Genomic DNA, 19,187 nt, shown 5'->3' on the forward strand with positions numbered 1-19,187 from the left:
CATAATTTAAATTATTTTATTTTATTTTTTTTACTTTATAAAATCTATGTCTTTGTTATTCATTTTTATTGAAGTATAGTTGCTTTACAATGTTGTGAGAGTTTCCACAGTACAGCAAAGAGAGTTAGTTATACATATACGTACAATTCCTCTTTTTTGGATTTCCTTCCCATTTAGGTCACCACGGAGCCCTGAGTACCGGTTCCCTGGGCTATCCACCAGGCTCCTCTGTCCCTGCAATTCTCCAGGCAAGAACACTGGAGTGGGTTGCCGTGCCCTCTTCCAAGGGATCTTCCCAACCCAGGGATTGAACCCGCGTTTCTTGTGTCTCTTGCATTGGCAGGCAACTTCTTTACCAGTAGCACCAACTGGGAAGCCGTTTTAAAATTGTATATACTGCTAATTGTTACATATGACATGAGCTTAAATAACATCAGCAGAGAATGATCAGGCTGGAGGCCTCACGGGCCCTCTGAGGGGCAGAGGAGCTTCCATCTCATGGTTGCATTAACCTCTTCATCGACATCTCCCAGCTCCTGCTCCTTAGAAAGTTCTATGAACACCTGAATGGGAGGCAAAGAAGAAGGAAAACCAATAAGCAAGCTGTTGATTGGCCTCAAAAGAAACAGGCAACATACATTGGCTTGTATGTGAAATTTACAAGAACGACGCCAGACCACACGGGGCGACTCACCTTTTCCAAGGTGCACTGAGAGAGGCTGTATTCTTCCAGGTTAAAGTTACGTTTCACTGAAAAAAAAAAATAGACTGGTAGTAGATGCTTACAATTTATTTATTACCAACCATCTTTTCAAAGTCATCTGAAATAAAAGTGCCAGTAACGAGTATAAACAGAACACAGAACGGAATGAACAAATGGTTGGTGAAAGAATGAAAGTGAAAAGTCATAGTGTCGGTATAAACACATATCAAACTCATCTTGATATTAGAATTTTCTCACGTTACTTACTGATAATATGGTTTACTACTGGGTTGGCCATGAAGTTCTTTTGTAACATCTTATAGAAAAACTCAAACGAACTTCATAGCCAACCTATTACTTAGTAGGTGTATCTTGGGGAGAGAGCTAAGCTCCTTGAGGGACTGAGGAATTCACTGATACATTCTTACACATGAGGAAGGTTGCAATTCCACTGCATTCCCTTTAAAAAGATCTCAAAGTCCTACGTCACTGCGTTACAGCCAGCTCCTCTGCAGGCCTGTCTCTCTACTGGGCTTCCCCACCAGGAAATCTGCGTGAGACCAGCCATCAGATGCAGTCCCCACACACGGGTGCACGGCTCACCGTTTACACACTGAGGATCCTCTGTGCACGAGCCACCCCTGGGTGCCAGGGACGGAGCAGCAGAGATGAGGCAAAGCCTAAACCCCTGCCTTCATGCCGTTTGCATTCTAAAGAAGCACTTACATGTGTAATAAAGTAACTAATAGTAGCTACTCTGGAGAAAAGACATTATCTAGGAAATAAGAGATGTTGGCCCTCTTTTTCCAGGATGGTTTTAAGGAATGTCACAGTAGTAAGGTGATAACTGAGCATAAACCTAAAAGAAGCGAGGAACAGCCTGTATATTTAAGGAGCAGAATTCCGGGAAGAAGGATTAGAGTGTGAAGCCTGGCGCAGGAGTAGGCAGTTGTGTCTGGTGTGTTAGGAAAAGCAAGAAAGCAAGCCAGAGAGTTCTTTCATCTCAAATATGAGGAGTCAGGCACCGTTCTAGGCTCTTCCAGATGAACTTAATTCTCCTGGTAATTCTGCCAAGTGGCCACTGATACTACCTTTCACTTAGAGACGAGCCATCTAGACTCACAGGGGTTACGTAGCTTTACCAATGTCTCCTAGCTTGCAGCTTGTTCTAAAAATAGAACTACTCTGTGATCTAGAAATCCCACTCCTGGATATATAGCTATAGAAAGTGAAAACACCAATTCAAGAAGATTCATACACTCCAATGTTCAAAAACAGCGTTGTCTACAATAGCTAAGATAGGGACGCAAACTAAGTGTCCATCGACAGATGAACGGATAAAGAAGGTGTGCTTTGTATATAAATATCTCACATAAAGTAAAAACTACAAGGATATACTGTGCAGCACGGGGAATACAGCCAGTATTTTACACTAATTTTAAATGGAGTATAATCTACAAAAACTTTGAACCACTACTTTGTAGGCCTGAAACAAATATAATAGTGTAAATCAACTGTACATCAATTGAAGAATGAACATAATTAAGGTAAGAACTAATTCTTCAAAGGTTTTACTTAAAAATGGCCATTCTTACCTGTCTCTAACTTGTGAAAGGCCTGTGAGAGGGGCTGAGCGTCCTGCACAGGTAGTCTGTAAGCCGAGAAGGAGGAGTACCTGGAGGCAGAAACAGTGTCACACTTCATCTTGAGTTTCAAGGGGGAAAATGACCATCAAAAAAAATGCTGATGTTAAAAGTTAGTAAATAAATTTTATTATTAAAAAATTTATTAACAGATAAAATGAATGCAAATTAACACTTGGCTTCAATATGAAACAATAAGATAAATTTCAATAGATATTTCTTGCAGTGGCTTTGTTGGCTGGTGGCTGGAGATAATTCTCCTGGAAATGATCCAGTATAATTACATTTATGCTCCAATTCTTCGACCATCTGACGCAAAGAGCTGACTCATTGGAAAAGACCCTGATACAGGGAAAGATGGAGGGCATGAGAAGAGGGTGACAGAGGATGAGATGGTTGGATGGCATCACCGACTCGATGGACATGAATTTGAGCAAACTCCAGGAAATAGTGAAGGACAGAGGAGTCTGGTGTGCTGCAACACATGGGGTTGCAAAGAGTCAGACACCACTTAGCAACTGAACAACAACGCTCAGTTTAGTTTATTCAAACCTTTTTCTCATGCAACACAGGCATTCTGAATGAATCCCTTTGATGAGTTTGAGTAATTTAGAACTAATCCCAACATTTCATCCTTGTAACCAGGAAGCAAAGGCAAGAGACACATGGTTGAGAGTGAGGGTCATAACAGTGAGGGGACTGAGACGGCTTTACATGTGAAAAAGAAAAGCACGACATGAGAGTTGTGAGTCAAGTTTGATTTGGGGCAAAATGAGGACTATCGCCTGAGAGGCAGCGCCTGAGGTCGCTCTGAGACACTGCTCCGAAGAGGCAGCAGGGCAAGGTCGGTATGGAGGTGATTCTGGGGGAGGGGGGTGTACGTGCAATCAGGCATGTGTTTTTTTTTGCAGAGGATTCTGCTGGTCTCGTGACGGTGGCTGCTGGCCATGAGGAGCCGTAGTCACCATAAGGGAGGTTAGCGCTTTTCTAGATGTGGGGAGGTGCAAGAGCTGGGCTCGTAAAAGGGGCTCCTGAGCACATCTAACCGTCTGAGGACCGGGGCTGTTTCCCCGGAGCACAGATGGCTCATGCCTGCCCTCCCCCGGAACGCTCTCGGGGCATTGGAGGTCCGCAGCTGCAGCAGCGATCCTTGTAGAGGGAGGCAGGCCGACGGCTTGTGCCAACCTGCAGTTGGCCCAGCTTGAAGAAGAGGAAGTGCCGGGGCTGATTTCTGGCCCTGTCCCACCTCAGGCCCCATGCACGGCTAGTTCCAGACGGACTGTGAAGCCCCCGCCCGCTCAGACCCCGGTCTCCGCCCAGCCCAGCTCTCCTGCCTCTCCATCTACATCAAAGCTGCGGCTTGAGGGTCTGGGAATGGGACTGAGTCCGTGTCCCCGCATCCTGCTAGATAATTCCGTTACTTTGTACTTGGTGTTACGCCCTGCTTCTTCCGTGGCTTCTCCCCACAAGGAATTTCAAATTCAGCTCCTGCTCCAGCTCCCTGCCCTCCCCTTAAAAAACCACACCCCTCTGCCTCTGTGCTCACAGACACACTCCCCCCTGTTCTTCATTGTGAGGCAGGAAAACTCCACTAAAGGAACATGCTTTGAGCCCAATTGCTGTTTCCGACGGGGCCGATTCACCCTGAACAGTTGTGTCTTTAAAATGGTAAATCTTTCCATCTTTTAAGCATTTAGAGGGAAGCCTGGGGAAGGTGTCCCAGGCTGGCTGTGCTTCTGTGCAAATTCAGGTCATCAGAACTGCCTCTCTGGTTTTTCCAAGTCCCGCTCCAGACCCGGGGACCAGCCTTGGGTGTCCCCAGGCCCCCCTGGGGGGGACACATCTTTCTGGGGACTCTCACAAATCTCCTATGATCGGGAAGGCTTAAATCTGCTTCTGAGGTCCCTCCCTTGATGCTGAAGTCTCATCACCCTGAAGTGCTCACGGAGCAGAGAAGGAACCACGGATGGAAAAAGCCAACCTGCTCCTCCACAACCAAGAGCGCCTTCACCTTTCCTGCTGGGCGGCCTGAGGGAAAAGCCGCAGGACCTCCGTGTGGACCGACATCCCCTGGGAAGCCTCCTTCAGCTTTAGTTCCAGAATGTAATCCTTGCCGAGGCTGTTTTTCAGGTGTTGGATGGAGCCGATGCATCTGCAAACGAGAAGGAAGACGTGCTGGGAAAATCTCGCCCTGGGATTTTGTCCTGTTATTCCTAAATTTCAGATCTAGGGAAAGGGGTCCCTGAGGGAGGGGGGAAGAGTGTCAGCTGGTTACAGTGGTTTTGCCCTTTTCATGTTGTTGCTGGGTTAGTTGCTAAGTTGTGTCCAGGTGTTTGCGACCCCATGGACTGTAGCCCGCCAGGCTCTTCTGTTCATGGGATTCTCCAGGCAAGAATACTGGAGTGGGTTGCCATTTCTTTCTCCAGGGGATCGTCCAGAACCAGGGATCCAACCTGCATCTCGGATTCTTTACCGCTGAGCCACTGGGCAAGCCTGGCCCTTTCATAGCAAGCCTCGTTTAGAAATCCAGGGCAGGCTTGGCCGGCACCCACCTCAGCCTCCCGGACACCATGACGGCCACGCGGTCGCACACGGCCTCCGCCTCGGCCACGGAGTGGGTGCTCAGCAGGGCCCCCCGCGCCGTGTTTCTGACGGCTCTCTGGATCGTCTGCCTGAATGAGCCCCAACAGTAACGCCGTATTTTAAAAGGGAGAGAATAAAGAGAGACGGAAGGGAAATGTTACAGACAAAATACAATTCATGAATCATATTTAAATTCTAAACCTAAAAAAACAAACAGGAAAATGTGATTACATACAAGGTTTTGATAAAAGTTTTTAGGTGTTTTTAGGTGTGTTAATGGCATTCTGATTAAGCTAAAAAAAAAGAAAATTTCATTTCTTTAGCAGAAGTTAACTGCAATGTTTATAAATGAAGGGTATGCTGCCTAGTATTTGCTTCAAAATAATTGGAAAGCAGCAAAAGGAAGTGGGTGGAGGCAAAGACGAAGAAAGATTGGCCTTACACGGAGAGCATTTGGCTAATAGATTCATACGTGATTCTCTTTCCATTTGTATAAAATTTCCATAACAAAGTTCTTTTAAAAGGTTGGGGAAATACTGGACAGACACAAATATGAACGTGGATTGGAGGGTTTTATAGCTCCAAATATAAAGGCCTCGATAGGAGCATAGGAAGAGTTTAAAAGCTATTAAAAGAAAATCTGGATCAACAAATGTAACAGGTCAGGTAAAGGCGGTGGGGGGGGCGGGGTGAAGCGAAGGAGGAAATGTATTAGCAAGCTAATGGTTTCCAAGAAAAATGTTACAGACATCTCAATAATTGGCGAAATTAATCTACATTCCAAATCGCAAGACCTAAAATGCCAGCAAGATCCTGAGAGGTTTTCTAACCCACGTGAACATAGCTTGAAGCTACAAAGGGACGTGCTGCTCAGCTGCTCGGTCGTGTCCGAGCCTGCCAGGCTCCCCGTCCATGGGACTCTCCAGGCAAGAACACTGGAGCGGGCTGTCATGCCCTCCTCCAGGGATCTTCCCGACCCAGGGACCGAACCCCCGTCCGCTTCGTCGGCAGGCAGGTTCCTTACCGCTGAGCCACCAGGGAAGCCCCTGAGAGAATCTATTCGTTAAACACTGGTTTCCCTGGTCCTGCAAGTTGTCTCCGCTCAGCTAGGGGTCAGTGGATCTGCTTTTCCAAGGTCAGCTTAAAAACGCTCCTTTCACGGAAGGTCCCTCCTCTTGGCCCTGTGGGCACTGCTCACCACAGCTGCTTCTGCTCTGCGGGGTCCAAGCCCGTGGACGGCTCATCCAGAAGCAGGATGGGCGGGTCTCCCAGGAGGCTCAGCACAAAACACAGCTGCAAGGCAGAGACACGGGGCTGTTCCTGCCACTGCCCGCCACCCACAGAGGAAGCCCGCGGGACACACGCACCTTTCTGGCGGCCCCTCCCGGTAACTTCTGCACGGGAACGTTCAGCTGTTCGTGCAGCTTGAAGGCGTCCACCAGCCTGGTGGGAAACAGGATCAGACGGTGAGATCAGGAGAGGATGTGGAGAGAAGGTAAACCATACGCAGGGGTTACGGCCCCGGGTCCCCTCCTTGGCACCATCACTCTCAGAACTAACCATCAACGCAACACTGCAAAGCAATTCTCCTCCAATTAAAAAAAAAGGTAAAAATCTAACCATCAAAGAATAAAGTTTATTCTGAATACGAAAGATTTACATCTCATAAAAAAATTTTAAAACGAACTTGAATTCTCATGAAATAGGTGATTATTCATGATCATTCATTCATTCAACGTTGTTTCAATTTATTTTGTTGAAGTGTAGCTGATTTACAATATCGTGTTAGTTTCTGCTGCAGAGCAAAGTGAGTCGGCTATACGAATGCACATCTTTTTCCGTGTTCTTTTCCCTTATGGTCTAACCCAGGATACTGACTAGAGTTCCCTGTGCCGGACGGTAGGACTTTGTTCCTCATCCATTCTGTGTGTGAGAGCTGGCACCCGCCAAGCCCAGGCTCTCTCTCCATCCCTCCGTATCTCCGGTTCCCGGGCAAGCACAAGTCTGTTCTCTGTGAGTCCGTTCCTGTGTCTTCGAGAAGTTTGTTTGTGCCACGGTTTAGATTCCGCGTGTTAGTGATACCCTACGTTTCAGTGAACACTGACAACTACTCTACGCCGTTTACTTTGAAATGTCCCCCAGCCGGGGATGCAGGGTTTGGCCCCAGGCCTCCATCCCTGCTCCAGCCCTGCTGCTCCCAGAAGATGGAGATGGCCCCCACTCCCCACCCCTTATCAGCGTTGGCTCGGAGGAGCCTCACGGGCCTGCGGTACCGTGAGATGGCCACTCGGGCCTCCGCTCGCTGCAGCCCTTTCACGGCGGCGAACACCTCCAGATGGTCGCGGGTGGTCAGGCTGGGCCACAGCACGTTCTCCTGGGGACAGTAGCCCAGGAACCGGATGCTGGCGTCCCCCTGCTGATCTGGATCCGAACCGTACCCCGTCAGCTCCACCTGAGAAAGGGCGCTGGTTTCAGAAACGTGCAAGCCAGTCTTCAGCCACGTGATTCCTCAAGAAACTGACTTGCGGCTAACGAATGCCTCAAGTTTTTGAACATTGAAGAAATATTACAGAAGTCACCCCGTATATTTATTACAGAAAGCTATTTAAACCACTCGCAGCACAGCCTCACAAGGACGTCACCTCTATTACAGCACGTCTATTTGGGGAGCGGAAACCGCACCTTCATTTGCACTGACCTCTCCAGCCGTTGGTGTCATCATCCCAGATATCATTCTAACAGACGAGCTTTTACCAGCACCGCTAGGTCCCAGCAACCCCAAAATTTCTCCTGAAAGAGAGGCACCCGCCATCAGGATTGGGAGACAAACAATAACATAAATCTGCTTCTTCAGCAGCTTTCTGAGACACGTGTTCAGCTCCATTGCCACTTTGAAATTTATATCATATGTGTCATTCAAGTTGCCAAAACATGTTCTTTAACCCCTATAATCAGATAAAACATTTTGAAATAAAAGCCTAGAGACTGACATTTGCTGTCCATATATGGGTCTTTTTTCAGATTACTTTTCCAGTGGAAAAAGGTGCCCATATTTTTTTATACGGCAGACAGCTGACCTGCTGAGGACCTAAGCAATTCCTAAACCTGGGGAGCCAGGCACCTTTCCTCCATCTCAAACTCCACCACCTATGTCTGAGTCATTATCATCTTTCATCTGAGATGGTATGATGATATGAAAGCCTCTTAACTTGTCCACCACCCAAATTCATGGACAAATAATAGCCAGGGTGAAATATTTTTCAAAGTATCAATTAAATGGGGACAAAAACCCTCTAGAGGCATTCTGTTCAACGGGCCTGAAATCTAAACTCCGCTGTTGTTCACGCTGGACCCCGTGGGCACTGCTCACCTCTGAGAGCACCCCTTCCGATCACAGAGCATCTGCTGGCCCCTCTGAGTGCCTTACCCACTCCAAAGGCACGCCTGGGTCGGAGCCCTCGCTGTTTCCTCCGTCTGGGACGCTCTTATCTCTGCACACTAACGTCGCTCGCACCTTCTTATCACCTAGTGCTGAACTGTGCCACGTTGCTTCAGTTGTGTCTGACTCTGTGTGACCCCCATGGACTGCAGCCCGCCAGGCTCCTCTGTCCATGGATCTCTCCAGGCAAGAATATTGGAGTGGGTTGCCGTGCCCTCCTCCAGGGGATCTTCCCGACCCAGGGACTGAACCCGAGTCTCTTATGTCTCCTGTATGGACAGGTGGGTTCTTTACCACTATACCAACCTGAAGCCTGTTATCACCTGGATTTTGGCTTAACTGTCTCTGCTCAAGAAAAGTCTTCCCTAACCCTAAGCTAGGGAAAACCACTAGACCATTCAGGTATGACTTAAATCAAATCCCTTATGATTATACAGTGGAAGTGAGAAATAGATTTAAGGGCCTAGATCTGACAGATAGAGTGCCTGATGAACTATGGACGGAGGTTTGTGACATTGTACAGGAGACAGGGATCAAGACCTTCCCCATGGAAAAGAAATGCAAAAAACCAAAATGGCTGTCTGGGGAGGCCTTACAAATAGCTGTGAAAAGAAGAGAGGCGAAAAGCAAAGGAGAAAAGGAAAGATATAAGCATCTGAATGCAGAGTTCCAAAGAATAGCAAGAAGAGATAAGAGAGCCTTCTTCAGCGATCAATGCAAAGAAATAGAGGAAAGGAACAGAATGGGAAAGACTAGAGATCTCTTCAAGAAAATTAGAGATACCAAGGGAACATTTCATGCAAAGATGGGCTCGATAAAGGACAGAAATGGTCTGGACCTAACAGAAGCAGAAGATATTAAGAAGAGGTGGCAAGAATACACGGAAGAACTGTACAGAAAAGATCTTCACAACCCAGATAATCATGATGGTGTGATCACTAATCTAGAGCCAGACGTCCTGGAATGTGAAGTCAAGTGGGCCTTAGAAAGCATCACTACAAACAAAGCTAGTGGAGGTGATGGAATTCCAGATGAGGTGTTTCAAATCTTGAAAGATGATGCTGTGAAAGTGCTGCACTCAATATGCCAGCAAATTTGGAAAACTCAGCAGTGGCCACAGGACTGGAAAAGGTCAGTTTTCATTCCCATCCCAAAGAAAGGCAATGCCAAAAAATGGTCAAACTACCACATAATTGCACTCATCTCATATGCTAATAAAGTAATGCTCAAAATTCTCCAAGCCAGGCTTCAGCAATACGTGAACCATGAACTTCCTGATGTTCAAGCTTGTTTTAGAAAAGGCAAAGGAACCAGAGATCAAATTGCCAACATCTGCTGGATCATGGAAAAAGCAAGAGAGTTCCAGAAAAACATCTATTTCTGCTCTATTGACTATGCCAAAGCCTTTGACTGCGTGGATCACAATAAACTGTGGAAAATTCTGAAAGAGATGGGAATATCAGACCACCTAACCTGCCTCTTGAGGAATCTGTATGCAGGTCAGGAAGCCACAGTTAGAACTGGACATGGAACAACAGACTGGTTCTAAATAGGAAAAGGAGTATGTCAAGGCTGTATATTGTCACCCTGCTTATTTAACTTCTATGCAGAGTACATCATGAGAAACACTGGGCTGGAAGAAGCACAAGCTGGAATCAAGATTGCCAGGAGAAATCTCAATAAGCTTAGATATGCAGATAACACCACCCTTATGGCAGAAAGTGAAGAGGAACTATAAAGCCTCTTGATGAAAGTGAAAGAGGAGAGTGAAAAAGTTGGCTTAAAGCTCAACATTCAGAAAACGAAGATCATGGAATCTGGTCCCATTGCTTCATGGGAAATAGATGGGGAAACAGTAGAAATAGTGTCAGACTTTATTTTTGGGGGCTCCAAAATCACTGCAGATGGTGATTGCAGCCATGAAATTAAAAGACAGTTACTCCTTGGAAGAAAAGTTATGACCAACCTAGACAGCATATTAAAAAGCAGAGACATTACTTTGCCAACAAAGGTCCATCTAGTCAAGGCTATGGTTTTTCCTGTGGTCATGTATGGATGTGAGAGTTGGACTGTAAAGAAAGCTGAGCGCCGAAGAATTGATGCTTTTGAGCTGTGGTGTTGGAGAAGACTCTTGGGAGTCCCTTGGACTGCAAGGAGATCCAACCAGTCCATTCTAAAGGAGATCAGTCCTAGGTGTTCATTGGAAGGAATGATGCTAAAGCTGAAACTCCAATACTTTGGCCACCTCATGCAAAGAGATGACTCCTTTGAAAAGACTCTGATGCTGGGAAGGATTGGGGGCAGGTGGAGAAGGGGACGACAGAGGATGAGATGGCTGGATGGCATCACCGACTCGATGGACGTGGGTTTGGGTGAACTCCGGGAGTTCGTGATGGACAGGGAGGCCTGGCGTGCTTTGATTCATGGGGTCACAGAGTCAGACACGACTGAGCGACTGAACTGACTGACTGAACCCTAAGCTTCCCTGGTGGCTCAGATGGTAAAGAATCCACGTGCAATGCATGAGACCTGGGTTCAATCCACGTGTTGGGAAGATCCCTGGAGAAGGGAATGGCAAGCCTCTCCAGTGTTCTTGCCTGGAGAATCCATGGACAGAGGAGCCTGGTGGGCCACAGTACATGGGGTCGCAAAGAGTCGGACACGGCTGAGCAACTGAGGCTTTCCGCCTCCAGCCCTGAGTGAACGTGGCCCCGAGTCACTCAGGTCATTTCACAGATTTGCATGTTCCCCGTAGAACCTGCCAGTGTGACATCTGAAACTTCTCTTGATAAGTCATTTTTGTCTAGTGGCCCCTCTGGGGATGTAAAAGCTATGAGGTCATGCATTTGTCTATTTGTTTCATAATTATATTTCCAGATTCTTAAACAGCCCCTGGTACACTCAAAAAAACATATGTTGAATGAGTGAATTTGCTTCAGCAAATACAACGGTGTCGATAACCTCGATGTTCAGGGGGTATTTCTAAAAATAATGGCAAATTTAAACAGTGACTGTTCCAAACCTTTTTTAACACAGAAGGAGATGTTTCTCACTGCTGTCTTCTTCCTCCTTCTTGAAAAGCATCTTTTCTTCTGGCCTGCATATTCTTTGTGCAGACAGCTAGCAATTATGACCGGTTTCTGGAACAGAGAACAGCGTGATTTTCCTCTTAAGCAGCAGTCACTTTTCATTTCTATGCTCTGCCTCCTGGAACCTCTCTTGCCCTCTGTCATGAACCAAGCCACATTTGCGTCGAGGGCAATCCACATTGCTTGTCTCAAATGTAACATGCATTCGTGGATGCTGACAATACTTCTTGCTAAAAACAGATGAATGAGTAAAGAATATATATATTACTCAGTCATAAAAAGAATGAAATCGTGGCATTTGCAGCAACATGGGTGGACCCAGAGATGATCACACTAAGTGAAGTTAAGTCAGAAAGATACAGACAAATGTCACATGAAATCACTTCTACGTGGAATCTAAACTATATCACAAATGAACTTATCTATGAGACAAACAAACAAAAAATAAGTGGACTGAGTAAACAGCATCATTTCAGGCTGGCTGCTTGCCTTTCAATAACAGAAGTATCTAAATTCATGTGAATACCTCCCACATCAAAATCAGAGTAATCCTTAAAATCTTAATCTCTACCCGGCATTCTATAACAAATCTCACGTAAATTCTTTGACTCAGGAAACTGGGGGTTTGAAATTGTAGCTCTACATCTCCAAGGCCATTTTTCTCAAACAAACAAACAAAAAAAGATGAAACCAGTGTGATTTGCATTCTTCTTGGAGCATCAGGGACTTCGAAAGAAGTGCCTGCATATTTAGGAGTTACATAAATGCATGGTTTCCCTGGTGGTTCAGTGGTAAAGAACCCGCCTGCAGTGTAGGAGATGCAAGCGATGCGTGTTCAGTTCCTGGGTCGGGAAGATCCCCCGGAGACGGGCATGGGGGCCCACTCCAGTGTTCTTGCCTGGAGAATCCCTGGGGTCACACAGTCAGACACCACTGAGCACGACACACACCCAACTCCAGACTTTCTAAACAAAACCCAGAACATCAACCTCTGCTCCTGAGTTGCTGAGCATTCCATTAACACCCATTTTGCCACTTGCATCCCTACCTCCTCTATTGACGTGTTCAGGGCGGTAGCTGTTCTTATTCTTTCTGCTTGGACATCTTCGTCTTCAGCTACAGGTTCTTCTGTGTTTGAACGAGCATCTCTGCTTTGGGGGGAAATTCTACAGAAAAGATGAAATACACAGCATGCGATTTTTTTTGGTAGGTGTCAAAGATGTCTCAAACATCAGCTTCTCTAACTATCCCTTCCACGCACCCCCATAGACTTGCACACCCAGCTGTAGTTAAAGCGGGTAACCAACAAGCTCCTACTGCACGCCCAGGGAGCTCAGCGTCGTGTGGCAGCCTGGACGGGCGGGGAGCTTGAGGGGGAACAGATACAGGCATATGCTGGGCGGAGTCGCTTTGCTGCTCAACTGAAACTATCGCATTGTGGTCGGCCACACTCTGTGACTTCACTGTGGTCCTTTCAACAAACTGGTGATGAGGCTGACTATGGACAGCAAGTCGTCTTTTGCCAGGAAGGTCCACACTTGCAGTTGCATCCCCTTCTCCGTGTTGCTGTGGTTCTCCTAACGAGTGTCTCTGACCCTTTCAAATTTCTCAGCGAGTACTGCCGCTGCTTCGAAAATCAGGTTCCCTGTGTTCTTCTCTGCTGACTCTGAGCCCATGTTACTCACACCCAGTATCTGCCTGGTATCCTTCACTGTTTGGCGCTTCCCTGGTGGCTCAGAAGCTGCCTGCAGTGCTGGAGACCGGGGTTCGATCCCTGGGTCGGGAAGATCCCTGGAGAAGGAAATGGCAACCCACCCACTCCAGTATTCCTGTCTTGACCGTTGACCCTTACTAGAGTCTCTCCCCTGCTAAAACACTCTGAGTTGTGCTGCCGAACCAACTCCATCCTATCGCTCTGGTCTGGCATGTGTGATCCTCTTGAGTGGGAAAAGGGTGTATTTGAGTTCTCACTAAAATGCTTTTCTTAGTATATATATTCTATTGAAGTATAGTTGACTTACAACGTTTCAGGTGCACGGCAAGGTGATTCAGTTACACGTACATACATTTATTATTTTTCAGATTATTTTCCTTTGTTACTTATTATAAAATATTGACCAGAGGTCCCTGTGCTATACAGTAACCCTTTCTTGTTTATAGAATATCTGTTTTTTTTTAAGTTAGAAATCTAGCATTCTGTTCATATTAAGTCAAACAAGTATTTGAGTTCTCATTAAATTTTTGAGAGCTTGAATGCTCCCTTCAGCTGACTAATGGCAGAACTCTGCCTGGTGGGGGTGATTTAGTCACTCAGTCGTGTCTGACTCATACCACCCCATTGACCGTAGCCCGCCAGGCTCCTCTCTCCTTGGGATTCTCCAGGCAAGAATACTGGAGTGGGTTGCCATTTCCTTCTCCAGGAATTCTTCTCGACACAGGGATCAAACCAGGGTCTCCTGCACTGCAGGAAGATTCTTTTACCAACTGAGCCTCAAGGGAAGCCCCTGCCTAGGTGTCCCGTTTCCTGGCAGTTCAGCCAGAAATCCATCGACCATGCTGAAAATCAGCATGCTATTTATACTGTCAATACAAATCAGCATTAAGAGGCTGGGGGTGCCGCCACTCCCTAGGAATATTAAAATGCAATATTAAGTATAAATTAACTTTTATCCCAACCTGAAAACAGGATCCTTTTGCATTATTTTCTTTCCACATTTTGCTTCTAGGCATCGCAGGACAAACATGAAGAGCAAAGCCTGAAAGTAAGGCTAGGAGCAAAGAAACAGTTACACTGAGGGGTGAGTTCACATCAGAGACATCTGAATCATAGTTTGGGTCTTTTGTCTTCAGATAAAACAGGTGTGAAGCATGCGTACAGATCAGTTCTATAGTAACAATCCAACTCGGGGAACCCGCCTTCCTTCCTTCTTCCTGTTGTACAGCCGACATCCAGGCTGTCAGCACGGGTGACCTGTTCCTCCTTTCAAAGCTGCCCAGGACCCAGGGCTGCCCCCCACCCTGCCGGGCCATAATCGCTGAAAGTAACTCCACAGCCCCTGGCTGTGGGTCTCTCTTCTCCCCTTGCCCCAAACATCTACTCTCAACACAGCAACGGGAGCTGTATTTTGAGCATAGATCAGATCACGGCACTTCCCTGAAAACTCCAGTGGCTCCTTGCCCTCACAAAGGAAGATCGAAGTCCTGGACGTGACCCAGGATGGCCAAGCCACCCCCTCTGTTCACCCACACTCAGCTCAGTTACCTCTGTGACCTTCACTCTCCCCTGTGGCTACCCTGCCCCACCCACCTGGCCGCCCGCCTGCATCAAGCCAGGGTCACTCTCCCGCCTCCTCCGGGAATATTCCTCCCCGTGATGTCCCCACAGCTCGCTTCCTTGCCTCCTGCAGGCTTTTATTTTTGAAGTCCATCCTTTCACACAGCATGTTATTTACTTAGCATATTATCTGCCTCCTTCCACCAGAATTTAAGCCCCATGAGGGCAAGGACTACTATTTTTGATCGATGCCTAGAGAAGTACTGCCACATATGCAAAGACACTGATTTTCTTCAGCCCACATACACAGTACAATCATTTTCCCTTTTCATTTTTATTTTTTACTTTTGCTTTGTTTATCTCTAATTGCAAAGGATTTAAGTTGTATTGCATGGGTTTCTTTACAAACTCTCAAATTTGAGAGGCAGTAGACAGGATAAATAAGAAAATCTAATTTTATACTGCATTCTGGATTTACACAGTCCATTCATGCATATAAGAACTAACTAGAACGTAAAATCGTATCTGAATGTAATTGCTTTGTCTAAGACTATCTTAAAAACACTTTCAAAGTTGGCACACTTCAGACAAGATCAAAGAGTTACTACAGTAAATGATAACCCCCCCCCAAAAAAGTGGGCAATGAGGAAGAAACGCCGTCTTACTATTAGGCACACTAGAAAGTCAGCTGCACTCAGGTCATAACTTGCTTCCTGATATTTTATCCAGTATTGAGACATTCTCTGCAAAGACCAAAAATAAAAAATAAAAAAGGCTCAATGGAAATTCATCAGCATTCTTATTTGCATTTAATTAACAGGGAATTTTACATATTGGAGATTTCCCTCATTAAGTCTGATTCCCTCTTTGTGCCCTGGTGACAAGCAATTCCCCACAGAGAAAAGAGAGGACCCCTACCCAACCCTGCCTGCCTCTCCAAGGAGGTGACCTAAGTCTGTCCATGTCTTCCTTCTATTTTTCCTTGATATTTTGGCTTAATGTTTGCTGACCGTCTACTCAAGCACAACAGACAGAGGGGTCTCCACCTTCGCCCTAAATGGCCCCAGGAGCCGTCCTGGGTCCCAGGGGCGACTGTTTCCACCACAATAATCAGTCCCATCCTGTGATTCTTTCTTCATCAGCAACGCGTTCAGAAAGTCACTCACTCCTCCCCAGCTGTGTGTGCGACACACGTGGGTTGGTGGATTTCGCCTCTCAGGGCGTGTGTGCGACACACGTGGGTTGGTGGATTTCGCCTCTCAGGGCGTGTGTGCGACACACGTGGGTTGGTGGATTTCGCCTCTCAGGGTGACTTGCATCTTAGGAGAGAAACGCTTCGCGTGAAGGAATGAGTCTGCAGTAGGGAATTCCAGGCAGTGCCAGTGAGGGAAAGGACAGTTTGCCGCTGACTTCCCGGGTCCCTGGGAGCACACGGGGTCAGAGACTCCCCTTAAGCCACCACCTCCTGGCAGACGGCGTGCTCCTGGCCGAGCTCTCCCGCTCGCCTCGCCGTCCGGCTCTTCCTGTGCGCAGCGCCTCGGCCTCCTCAGTGCCCCATGCGTCCTCTCCTGCATCCCTGCCTTGGCTTCCCCCACCCGCGCCCGCGCACTGTTCAGGACCCAGCAGGGTCCTCGGGCCCCCCAGGGACCCAGCTGGGCTCGGAACCTCGCCCTCGCCCTGTCTCCTTGGCAACCTTGAGGCCCCTGGCGCTGACCGGCTGAGGCGGCGCTGGCCGGCTGAGGCGGCTCTGCCTTTGTCTCCACTAACCCGTGAAAGGAGGACCGGTGCCACCAGCTTGCTGTGGTGCCTTAACTGCCAGGGCGGCGCATAGCAAAGCTGTTGCTTGGTGTTCAGGCGCTCAGTCGTGTCTGACTCTTTGCGACCCCATGGACTGAAGCACCCCAGGCCTCCCCGTCCATCACCAACTCCTGGGGTGTATTCAAACTCATGTCCACTGAGTTGGTGATGCCATCCAACCATCTCATCCTCTGTTGTCCCCTTCTCCTCCTGCCCTCAATCTTTCCCAGCATCGGGGTCATTTCCAAAGACTGGAAATGACCACCTTCGCATCAGGTGGCCAAAGTATTGGCGCTTCAGCATCAGTTTACTTCTATTTCTCAATGAGTGAGTGTTATTGTATGCGAGTATATGCTCACACTGGATAATGAATACCCATGGAATCAGGCAATGTGTTTCTATCTGGCATTCATTTTCAATACATTTGACAATGCTTATGTTTCGTAAAGTGCATATGGCAGAAGCTTTTATTTTCATTTTTTGGCTGCCCGGTATGCTTTTTGGGATCTTAGTTCTCTGACCAGGGATTGAACCTGGGCCCTCCACCGTAAAAGTGCTGAGTCTTAACTGCTGCCCGCCGGCCATTCCTGGCAAAGCTTTCAAAATGGCTTTATTGTGGTTAGATTCTCATGCCATAAAATTCGTTCATTTTAAGTGTACGATTCAAAGCTTTTTAGTAAATTCTCAGAGCTGCAAGAGCATCACTGCACTTCAACTCAGGAACATTTCCACCACCCCAGAGAGACATCCACTCCTTTCCCAGCTCAGCTCCCAGGAAAACACCAGCCTGCTGCCTGTTTTTGTAGATTTAGGCAAAGGGCTTTAATAGGCTGCACATTCAAAATTAATGGCACATTTGATAACATTTCTTACCTGTTGCAAAAAAGCTACAAATCCACTCAAGGTGGCTGAGGGAACTAAAGTCATGCAAGTTATCAGGACAGGGACGTCTGGCGCAAACAGCATAATGATGCCAAATGCGATGACCGTGACCTGCAAGGCAAGGGGAAACACATCAGCGCCACACACAGTCCGTCCGCTGATACTCGAGGAAATGCGTCAGACGGCGGGCGTTCTGATCAAATACCGGGGAGCTTTCCCTCGTGCAGGCACACTCCTTTCAGAGGGAGGAGGGAAGGGGGGAGATTTTGTTCTGAGAAAGTGTACGACCTTCCGCTCCTAACAGGAAATTCTTAAGAGGGAAAATCTGGAGACGAAGGTGAGAGCTAAATTGTCCAGACTCACTGAGACCTCAAGTTTATCCCGAGTCGGTCACTAATTTTTGTGTGACTTTAAGTAGGTTACTTGATACAAACTATTATGTACAGGACGGATAAACAAGGTCCTGCTACGGAGCACAGGGAGCTGTAGTCCACGTCCTGCGATAAACCATCATGGGAGAGAAAGTATATATGTAACAGCCACTTCGCTGGATGGCAGAAATTAAACTCAACACTGCAAATGAACTACACTTCAATAAAAAAAACTTAAGAAAAGAAATTATAAAGGATTAAAGCATCAAGGAAAAAAAATCCAAAAACCGAATAATTTTTTCCTTCCATAAAATGAGGAGAATTATGCTAGATAACCGTCATTATCTTTCCAATCTGACATTTCAATATTCCGTAAATATGTGGTTACTTTTCAGTGGTATAAAAAATGAAGCTGACAATGCAAACAAAAAGGGGAATAATCAGAAAGTATGACACTGTAACACTATGGTGTATTTTTCATATTGTGAGGAAAGAAATTTTTAGTTTGCAAAATTTACTTTGTTTTTTGCAATACTGCTTTGTCTTATTTTCATCCATAATAAATTTACAATGAACTGGCAATAAAGGGGAAAAAAAGATCTCCAATCATTTGTAGATACATTTCAATTGGAAAAAATGTAGTTTTTCCGTGTCAAAAGTTTAGTTCTTTGCTGTGGTTCTTTATTTGCTAAGGCTTAACTTATTCACACAATAGTGAGAAGGTCTTAGTCATCATATGAATCCACAGACCTAACAGGAAAGGCCTTGGTATCATCATGACTCTCCTTAGAAACAACAAAGCCAAATTTCCTTGTTTGTTCGTTTATTCACTTGCCGCTGAGGAATTCTGCAGGAGGAATTCATGATAAGACACTGCAGACTCCAGTCTGCTTCTACCAGGCACTGGAGGAAGCCTGTCCTCACCAGCCCTGCATCCCTTACTATGTACAGAACTGGCCGAGGGGCAGGGGGAGACGCGGGGATGGTCTCTGCTCTCTACGTGGAGAGACACGGAAGCTCCACTCTGGCAGAGTCTGATGTTTCGAGTTCTGGAAGCGCTGTCATATGCTGTTGTAGTTGACACACTTTGGAATCTGCTGAGAAAACTCTTTCTCGTTTTTCCCAACTGAAAGCATCGCTGCAGAGGCCCGCTCCCGCAGCGAAAGCCGAGGGGGAGGCGCGGTTCTACCGGAGAAGCTGAGTGAGTCCTCATCTGAGAGGCTGTCGGATCTGTGCAGACAGGGCGAGTGGTGAGTGCCTGGCAACCCGGCGGCTGCCTTCTCCCTCGACACGCTGCAGCGGGCATTCGTCTAGAAGTGCACTTGCTAAGGCAGCCTGGAGCGGTTTCTGCTCAACGAGAGCCAACAGAGTGACTGGGCAAAGACAGAAAGAACAAGGAAGCACGA

The 19,187-nt window shown here is 46.9% G+C and overlaps 1 protein-coding gene across 4 annotated transcripts in view; it reads right to left on the minus strand.

Moving 5' to 3' along the window:
• The window catches only part of ABCA6 (ATP binding cassette subfamily A member 6), a 63,155-nt gene continuing 43,968 nt past the window's right edge, over nt 1–19,187 (minus strand). For 2 of the 4 annotated variants that reach the window (XM_040244410.1, XM_040244411.1), the window contains exons 27-40: nt 17,402–17,521; nt 15,397–15,474; nt 14,134–14,225; nt 12,506–12,623; nt 11,391–11,508; nt 7,628–7,719; nt 7,203–7,381; nt 6,297–6,372; nt 6,128–6,222; nt 4,899–5,018; nt 4,358–4,498; nt 2,299–2,378; nt 695–750; nt 1–563 (exon numbers count right to left, since the gene is read on the minus strand). In XM_040244410.1, the coding sequence (XP_040100344.1) occupies nt 462–563; nt 695–750; nt 2,299–2,378; nt 4,358–4,498; nt 4,899–5,018; nt 6,128–6,222; nt 6,297–6,372; nt 7,203–7,381; nt 7,628–7,719; nt 11,391–11,508; nt 12,506–12,623; nt 14,134–14,225; nt 15,397–15,474; nt 17,402–17,521 (1,467 nt within the window). In that variant the 3' untranslated portion in view covers nt 1–461. Of the gene's footprint in view, nt 564–694; nt 751–2,298; nt 2,379–4,327; nt 4,499–4,898; nt 5,019–6,127; nt 6,373–7,202; nt 7,382–7,627; nt 7,720–11,390; nt 11,509–12,505; nt 12,624–14,133; nt 14,226–15,396; nt 15,475–17,401; nt 17,522–19,187 lie in introns of those variants that run through there. The other 2 variants (XR_005721714.1, XM_040244412.1) reach the window with 2 other exon arrangements.

This window comes from Oryx dammah, unplaced genomic scaffold (genome assembly GCF_014754425.2).
Source record: "Oryx dammah isolate SB20612 unplaced genomic scaffold, SCBI_Odam_1.1 HiC_scaffold_8, whole genome shotgun sequence".
NCBI lineage: Eukaryota > Metazoa > Chordata > Mammalia > Artiodactyla > Bovidae > Oryx > Oryx dammah.